The sequence below is a fragment of the Gymnoscopelus braueri genome (assembly GCF_963280865.1).
Source record: "Gymnoscopelus braueri genome assembly, chromosome: 16".
Taxonomy (NCBI): Eukaryota; Metazoa; Chordata; class Actinopteri; order Myctophiformes; family Myctophidae; genus Gymnoscopelus; species Gymnoscopelus braueri.
Genome location: NC_137616.1, coordinates 27,273,721 through 27,283,273, shown reverse-complemented (window position 1 = coordinate 27,283,273; position 9,553 = coordinate 27,273,721). Strand labels below are relative to the sequence as shown.

The window sequence follows — 9,553 nt, the reverse complement described above, 5'->3', positions numbered from 1 at the left end:
TGGTGGGAGAGAGAGAAGGAGAGAGCCACCTACACAATACTCCAGAGAGAGAGGAGAGAGCCACCCACACAATAATCCGGCCAAAACTGGATACCGGAACCTGAACACGCTGATCGACTGCACTGATCGTTGTCAGCGCAATAATCCCTGCAATGCCGGGCAAGATATCTGCCTGTAAATAATATAAGTACAACTCATGCCTGACCTGTGACCTCAGTGGTAATTATATATAGTATAAATAGGAGGCACAGCTGTGATGATAGTCTGGTATAAAGTATCAGTGAAGGGTTATCATGAAGTAGAGAGGAGCAAAGGTGTAGTCAGTCCAGGCGAGTTGTGTGTGGAATGTGGGGGTGTTCCTCTGTCTGTGTGTGTGTGTGTGTGTGTGTGTGTGTGTGTGTGTGTGTGTGTGTGTGTGTGTGTGTGTGTGTGTGTGTGTGTGTGTGTGTGTGTGTGTGTGTGTGTGTGTGTGTGTGTGTGTGTGTGTGTGCGTGCGTGTGTGTGTGTGTGTGTGTCGGGGGGGAAGGGGGAGGCAGTGTGTTATGATGGTTGGCAGCATGTGGGAAGAAGTAGCAGAAGTCTAACAGCATGGGAGAATAAACTGTTGCAGAAGTCTGACTGCATGTGGGAAGAACCTTGCAGAGTCGGTCCTGATGCTGCGAAACCTTCTGCCTCATGGTAAAAAGTCTGTGTGAGGCGCAGTGGTGGAAGAAGTACTCTGTTACAAGTAAAGGTATTGAAAATGTCACTTGAGTAAAAGTACACAGTACAACAGATCTCAACACGGCACATTGTCACACGTTGTGAGCTTGCAGACCGGCAATGTTGATAGTATAAAATAGAGATTCATTGGTTAATGTATGTTTTGTAATAATAATCTAAAATCAGCTAAGTAACTAATAACTAGTTTTGAAATAACTGTAGTGGAGTAAAAAGTACAATATTTGCATCTGAGATGTAGTGGAATAGAAGTACAGTATAAAGTATTGAAAATTGGACATACTCAAGTAAAGTCTCAAGTAACGCAAAATTGTAGTTCAAGTATAGTACTTGAGTAAATGTTCTTAGTTACTTTCCATCATTGGTGAGGGGTCCTTCACGGTGGAAGGGGCTCTGTGTACACAGTACCTCTGTTATGCTCCATGTTCTATTACTGTGTGATGTGTGTGACCAATCATTAGCAAGCATCATCAGAATGTGTGATAATACTGTATGCATAGTCTACTGTATGGCCATTTAATGTCCAGTCACTGTGTAAATGTTTAGATGCTGTATGGTGAATCTGACCTCCAGTCTATGGGGGGATATTATACTTTAAATGCTGTATGGCAAATCTGACCTCCATTCTTTGGAGGATATTAAACATTTAGATGTTGTTTGGAGAGTCTGACCTCCAGTCTATGGATGATATTAAACCTTGAGATGCTGTATTATTTAGGAAAAGGTTGCTGTAACTGTACGGACCCAAGAGTATACTGTGTGTGTATGGACTATGGAATGGTAAATAAATGGTAAATGGTGCATTTATATAGCGCTTTTATCCAAAGCGCATTACATAAATTGTGCATTACATTAACCCATTCACACACACATTCGACGCACCGATGGCAGAGGAAACCATGCAAGGCAACAACCTGCTCATCGGGAGCAATTAGGGGTTCAATGTCTTGCTCAAGGACACTACCACACTAGGCTGCACCAACGCTCCTGATTTCGTGTATAGAGGGGCGGGTGTATAGAGGCGCAGAGAGACTGCGCCTGATCCCATTGGTTCACCGATCTGTCCGTCAACCCCCGCCCCGTTAACACAACATTACGAGCGACGCCCACTGCACTCTGGTTGGTTGGGGAAATGAACACTTCCTCATACCGGGTACACCGACGCGCTGGTCCAGGCTTTTATTTTTTAGCAAAACTAAACAATAAAAGCCTGGAGATCGAGGCTACTTCCACACTAACTCTGGGGGAGCCCGGGATCGAACTGGGAACCTTGCGGTTTCCAGTACACTCTACCCGGCCACTCTACCCCTGAGCCACTGCCGCCCCGAATGCATGCACGTGTGAGCGTGACTGTGTGACAAAGACATGCGCCCTTTTGGCATTAATTTCAGCAAATTATTGGGGATACAAGAGGTGAGATTCAGTCCAATAAGCATAGACCTGTTAGGTTGCAGATAATTTTCTGCTCAGACATAATTTTAATGCGAGAAGAGCCTGCTGACAGGGTGCTAAAATTAGGAGATTTTGCACCATTTCATCACCCCTATAGTCACATCGAATTTATCACCAGCAACAGCCAACAAAGATGACAACGCCTGAACAGGACCTGGAAGAACATTAATTGAACGTCACATATTATTCTTAAGAAAGGCTGGAATAATAATTGTATGCCACATACCAGTGAATAATATCCCTCAGATGAAAAATGTAGTTTGAGGGGCTTTGTTAAAAGGAGCCAGTGTGCTCTCTAATTACTTTTCATCATTCATTTTGGCAGCACTCTCGCTGCAAACCCATGATACTGTTACAACGTCCCGGTGTATGATTGCTTCTTTTGATGATAATCATGATAAAGTCTGGGCCAGGCAATGCTGCATATTTGGTGGGTAATGAGGCCTTATTTGCATCATTTCAGGTATGGGTGTCTGAGATGCTTTTGATTACGGTGTAATTCTCACAGATGATCGAAAATAGCGTATTCAATCCTGTAAGTGATATTCACTTTAACACTTTAGACTCAATTTACCATGACAGTACAAACAATTCAACTTCATCTTCAAATTTATTTTCACATCACAAGTTTACAGGTGTGAAAAGGGTGTGTGAAATTACTTTCCAAGGATTTAAGATTTAGTCATGAGAATGGAGAAAGGACCGAAGGAAAAAGTCAGATAATAACAGGACAACCATCAAATATACATAAGGTACTGTATGTGCTGTTCAAAAAGAAACAAAAATCTGGCAGAATATCAGTCTCTTGTGCAAGTAAACATCACCTAGCAGTGGATATCGGGGTCCTTGCCGATGTGTATGCCGAGGAAATCGAAGTAACTGACTTCTCCACTGCTCAGTCGATGTACATGGAGGCGTGCTCTCTTCTCGGCCTCCTGTAGTCGACGATCAGCTCCTTCGTCTTCTTGCCGTTGAGTGCAAATTTCTCTTGACAACATTATGCTGTGATCTGACCGTGTCCCTGTAGGCCGTCGCATTATCGCTGACAGACCCACAAACAGCATTCGTACACAGCTGTTCCTCACCTCGATGTGAGAAAGGGCGGTGTGAATTGCCATGGTAATTTCATTGTTGGCGGAGCTATTGTACCATATTCAAATTGCCATGGGTCCAGTGTGGCAGTTAGCATGTAGCATGGAACAGATGTAGTCCTTCACCAATCTTTCAAAGCATTTGCTGACAATAGGGGTGTGGGCGACAGGTCTCCAGTCATTCAGACATGTTACAGTACCTTGGAGAGCTTGGGGATGGGGCACAATAGTGGACCACAGCCTGGGAGAGGGAGAGGTTGAAAATATCCGCAACACTCCTGCCAGCTGTTCTGCGTGTGCTCTGAGAACGTGGCCTGGGATGTCATCAGGGCCAACCACAGTAAGGATGTTAAATTGAAGGCTCTGCTCAGCCTCCAAATGTTTAATTTACAATTTAGGCATTTGGCAGACGCTCTGGATGGGCAGGCCTCCTCAGGTGGGACTGTTTCTGGCTGGTTGGTGCTGTTTGCCTCCAACCCGGTGGAATAGGTGTTCAGCTAAACAGGGTATAATTCTCACAGATGAGATGGTTGGAAGCGGTGGATAGATCTTTCTGAATAAAGTTAAGAAATCCTATGAAGTGATATTTATATTACTATGAAATGTCTCTCAACTCAAAACTACCACAACAGTACAAACAACTCATGCATAAACAACAGGCAGCATACAATTGTATTTCACAGGTTGCCTCCTTGACTCAGCCATATTAGACACTTTGTTTCAGAGCTGTCGTTTGTACGCACTGTAGGATATCATATAACAAAACAAAGGATCAAAGCAGAGATCAAGCTTTCACTGTGATTTTTCAGACCATTTGGGGACCAAAATTCAAAGCCCGCTACCTAGATCCGTTTATCACAATTAATTCAATTCCCACCAATCTACATAATTTCCCATAACAAAGCAAACCCCAGCTTTTTTGCAAAAATTGCTTTGTGAATATAGGGTATTGTGTGTAGATTGATGGCCATAACATCTAATAAAATTAGTTAGTTTAAAATTTAAAACAATTTTAAAGTTTAAAAGACAAACGCATGTTGACAGTTTGAGACATTCCGATAGTGGACTCAGACTTTTGGACCCCACTGTATTATATAATAAAAAGAAAATATACAATATCTTTTGTATGTTTTAAAGACACATACGATGGAGATTCAACTGGTTTTGCAGGCTTAGAATGATCCATTCTTGCCATATGCCAGACTGCTCCCCACCATGTTTAGACTATGTGATCAGAGGGGCTAACTCACCATACAAGAAGTGGCTCAGATAGTCCAGGTTCTGGGAAAATCACTTGGTGCTCCTTAAACAAGTAAATGATGCACAAATGACTATAACTAATTTGTTATAAAAAAGTTTTTATTTAGAATAAAACAATGTAGCCATATTACACGTAGTGTGGTCAATCTACTCTACAAACCTCAGGAGAAACGACATAGTTCTGCCATGGTACGGTTTATAATAATCTTCATAACAGTTATCATTATTATCATCATCATCGCCATCAACATGGTCACCATTCCACAGTTGGGAGGAGGTTATAGTAGTGTTGTTAAATCTCACAAGTCTTACAGGATAGCATATAGTAGCACGACAACACAACGCAAGTGAGGGACCAGTGCTAGAAGACCAGTGGAAAAACAACAGTTAATACTCATCGGAACGGGCGGCTAGCTTCAGCAGTTCACGCAGACCCATTGTGGTACAGTAATAGGAATTCTGTTTGTTCTCGTCTTTCAAACTTGGTATCTCCTCATTGCAGTGTACATCAATACAGTAAGCACAAGCTTAGGATGCCGAACTGGGCTGTTTGTGTTCTGTGTGCTAGTTGCACAAGGTATAACGTTCAGTCGAAACAAGTTTACAGACCACACGAACGGAAACTGTGTCTATGAGTCTGAGGTAGCAAGGCAATCATGGCTTTCTTTCTGATTTTTTTTTTCAAACATAAAGATTTTAATTTTAATTCTTTTCATATAAAACTATTCTACATGATGACCGCGGGCCCGGTTACAAACCCAATTTTGGAACGACTCAAATCTATATTTTCCAAACCTCTCTTTTTTACACACGCACACTCCATCATCAACTTTTCAGCGTTTCTCTCTGTCTTCCACACGTGGAATGACAACTGTATAGGCACAGAAGGGGTTTAAAGTTTACATCAACAAATCAGGGTCGGCACAACAGCTACGCCGACAGAATCACATCAATGCTTTAAAGGGGAACCTTGACATCGAGCATGCTACAAGAAGGACCTTCAACCAAAGAGATGCTTTGAGGATTGAGTCTATGTCTTAAAAAAATATTATGATGATAAGAAATAGGTACTCTCAAAATCAGAACAAAGTCTGTGGCCATGTCTCTTGTTATGACAGTAATGGAGTAATATGTAGTGGTGTATAAATGTGTGCGTGTGTGTGTGTGTGTGTGTGTGTGTGTGTGTGTGTGTGTGTGTGTGTGTGTGGGGGGGGGGTGTATGTGAGGTAAAAGGCAGAAGATAGCAATGGAATGACAAAATGTAACAGTGTGATTCCCAGTGAAGGCAGAACTAGACAAGAAAAAAATAAACATACAACAGAAAGCCTGCCCCACCCTCTTAACATCAAAAAGCGAAATTTTCACTATACAAAGCCCCCCGTTCCCAAATAATTATCGGCATATCCAAACAAATCACTGACAAATGTTTAACCAACTTAAGGTACAATCTACAGTTCATAAAATGTACAGTTTTGCATAGTACAATACAACAAGGTGGTAATAGTAGTAAAGGTCACTGGTCCTGTGTGTCTTTGGGTTTTAGGGTGGGTTCTCTGGCTAAAGGGGCAGGGGGGGAGGAGGTGGTGGACTAGTTCTCCATCACTGTGTCCTGGGGGTGTTGAGGGGATAGAGGAAGTCTTGTGTGTTTGGGAATGCTCCTGTCTCCCTTCGGACTCGTACTGTACAGACACAGGCCGCCCAGGCGCTCACATCACCTGTAAAACCAGAACGGAACACAGAGAATATTAGATCGATAATTCATATGATGAGGTTTAACGATGCAAATGTAAAAGTGTATGATGGTTCTTAATAGCCTCACAATTGCACACCTTCATGAGAGCAAAAACGGATCCAATTCCAAACTGTAAATACACTCCAGAGATCACTAAAAACAAGTCTTATTCTATATATTGGCAATATAAATAGTTTCAAAACTGCTGCAGCTGCCTCATATCTCTACTGTATACCGAGACAAAGTTGTATGGGAATATAAGAGATCTGAAAACGGATATGGAAGCCCCTCAGGGCTGTTGCAAATAGTCTGTTGGGCTGAAACCTTGTAAGTCCAAAACCATAACTTTTCAGGAAATGGAAAAAATAACCTGCGTTCTAATGGATCCAATGTAGTTAGTTATTATTGAGTCACACGCTTGTGAACTCATTCAGTGCCATTGACGTGTTTGACGTGTTTTCCCGCAATGGCGCAACGTGCCAATTTTGGAAAAAAAACTTTCCGAACCCAAGATATCATGATCCGAAGATTTGCTGCTCCATTCACTTCTTGGTTAACTCATTACTTAAAAAGGCTGTATCTTTTCTTTTTACTATGTATTTTTGGCCCAGACATGTTATTTTCAAAGGCAGACAATTAATGTCAACGAGGTCGCGATGACCTCGTTGACATTTGTGAAACCACACAGTGCAACCCTCAGTGATTAGCAACCATCAGGGGATCGATCATACTGGAGATAAATATTCTCTGACTACTTGAAAATCTAAGAAAAATCAAAAAATCTCTGGCACTGGGCAAACACAGCCAGATATAAGTCTGGCACTGAATGAGTTAATACTTTTCATTGGTTCAATGAAACCCACAGACAGACTTAAACACTTATACTTCCACTTACCCCCCCCCCCCCAAAAAAAGCAAAAATAGCCCATCTACAAGCTCGAGCTTGTAGAATTTTGCTAATTTTATGTGACACTGTAGTATGACGAAATAAGGCATTATTTTACGAAAAAAATAAAAAAGTTGGAATAGGGAGATCCAAGGTTTCTTCCCGGCAGAGACAAAATGGGCTGTTGAGATAAAGGTGCAGCGATAGGCTGGTGTCCCCTAGTTTGTTCTTACATTGTTGTCTTGTTGGATCTAGGATGAGGGAGCCAACTCTACTGACCCGTTTGACAGATAAATAAATAGGGAGGGATAACGGGGTGTTTAAACTGAAGGGGGAAACAACAAGACAGGTGTGAAGTGAAGAGAGAGGTTCTCAGCACTTTTCTTCCCTACTGTGCTGAATGCGGCGTATGCTACGACTGCATAAATACTAAACTGGCCTGACTTTGTGTACATTTCATGCTCAAACACCAAGCTGGGTGGGGTGCTCTATTACAGAAGACTGTGTTGACTAGAGCAAATATTTCCGTGAAAACTTCAGATGACTATTCACTGAAAAGCAGTACATGCACACACACCGAAAACTAAAATCTTCTTCAGCAAAAAAGTATAATTTTTCTCATGTTTTCAAAACTTAGTTATCAGTGTGCTACAGTACTTCACTTCAATAGCCACCTGAAGGTTTCACTTAGCAATTTTTCTTATCAAACCTTCTTTAAGAACTTATTTAACTAAATTCAAGAAAAAGGTCATACTGTACAATGTAAAGTGTACTCATGATATTTTCCCATCTCTTTTGTACATACAGTATAGTGTTTGTATTTGTTGATGACATGTATTATTGTGTACATTTTTTATGCTGTGCTGATGAATTGAATTACATAGGACCACAATGGAAACAAGTCCCCAGGACTTTTTTGTGTTATCTTTTTAGCCTAAATGTCTTACTGTACCATGTGTAATAAAGTATTTAATCAATCAATCAATCAATCAATCAATGTCAAAGAGAAACGCATGACAAGCTGTTGGACATGTGGCTTTATAAAAGGAGCCACCGAAATGGAGACGCCGCAAGCAAACAAACAAGCAAACTAACTGGTGCATGGCGGTTATTAGTGGAGAAACGATGTTAGGGAGGATGTAAAAAAGTGATGTAATCAACAGTGACTGTCACAGTGACACACAGTGACAGTGCTTTTCACAGCACCTCTGGACTAGAACCCATTTTAGCACAAGACATCATAAACTGGAATCGAAGGACGCGCTAATGGGGCTACTCAGAAAACCATTAGCTGTGCCTTTCACACTCGGAGAGGTCAAGGTTGACGTCTTCTCCGGTGACGGTGAGATGTAATTTTGTCTAAAAATGTTGTTCTAAAATGTTTGATTTACCTTCTCTCACTTTGACTAAATTACCTAATTTCTGGAGTGAAACATGCATATACATGGTGAAAAGTTAAAAACAAAGAACAGAAATCACGCAAAGGAGCAATCAGTGTGTGTGTGTGTGTGTGTGTGTGTGTGTGTGTGTGTGTGTGTGTGTGTGTGTGTGTGTGTGTGTGTGTGTGTGTGTGTGTGTGTGTGCGCGTGCATGCGTGCGCGCATGTGCGTGTGTGCTCCCAGCCTCCCACAGATTCTAATCTGCAATCACAGCGACCAAATATAAACATCCATATTTATGTTAGCCTGTCATCATGTTAGCTCTGTTGACTTTTACGTTTGTGGCTATTTATGTTGTTTGAAGGACTGGTAATAAATTATTACTATGCAATAGGCAATATGCAGTAGCATTGGATATAAAGGAGAGCATACCATCAGTAGGGAATTAGCTGTAACCCATATAAATGGGTAGGATGGTGGATGGTCTATTTCTATAGCTCAGGCTCATTTCAGATTCTAACCGGTGTTTTAGCACAATTATGAGGCTGTAAGAACCATGTCTTACCTGTGGTCTTGAGGAGAGGCTCGAGGCTGCAGGAGAAAACCACAAAAAGCCAATATGTTAGTTTTAGAATATGCACTGTGTAGTTCAGCTGTCCCTTTTTGATTATTTCGAAAGTCTAGAGTAAGTTATTACTCCCTCTGGGTCCCTCTCACACATATTATGCACACTATTTCGATGGCTGAGACCATAGTGCCTTAGAGCAGAGCAGTAACCTAATGCTAATATCCCTATAGCACTCTGCCAGATTAGAATGGATTTGTAACTAAAACCCTGATAGGAGTTTCGATCCTGAACATTCAAATACAATTTAAAGTCAGCAAGCGGCAACTCACTACCAACACTTTTTCTTCTTTATTTGATGAACATTGCCCCCAAGGTAGCTTTCCCCTTCAATCCCTGCCACAGAGGATAATAAGGGCCTAAAGTTTTCTCCTGATTTAATCAAATAATTAATTCACATAAAATTAA

At 41.5% G+C, this 9,553-nt stretch overlaps 1 protein-coding gene across 12 annotated transcripts in view; it reads right to left on the bottom strand.

The window, feature by feature from the left end:
• Positions 1-4,604: 4,604 nt before the first annotated feature.
• The window catches only part of utrn (utrophin), a gene marked incomplete at its 3' end in the record, with an annotated part of 232,858 nt that continues 227,909 nt past the window's right edge, over positions 4,605-9,553 (bottom strand). For all 12 annotated transcript variants that reach the window (XM_080452440.1, XM_080452443.1, XM_080452444.1 and 9 more), the window contains 2 exons: positions 9,086-9,111; positions 4,605-6,238 (listed from right to left, as the gene is read on the bottom strand). In XM_080452440.1, coding sequence (XP_080308566.1) covers positions 6,230-6,238; positions 9,086-9,111 — 35 coding nt within the window. The remainder of the gene's footprint in view (positions 6,239-9,085; positions 9,112-9,553) is intronic.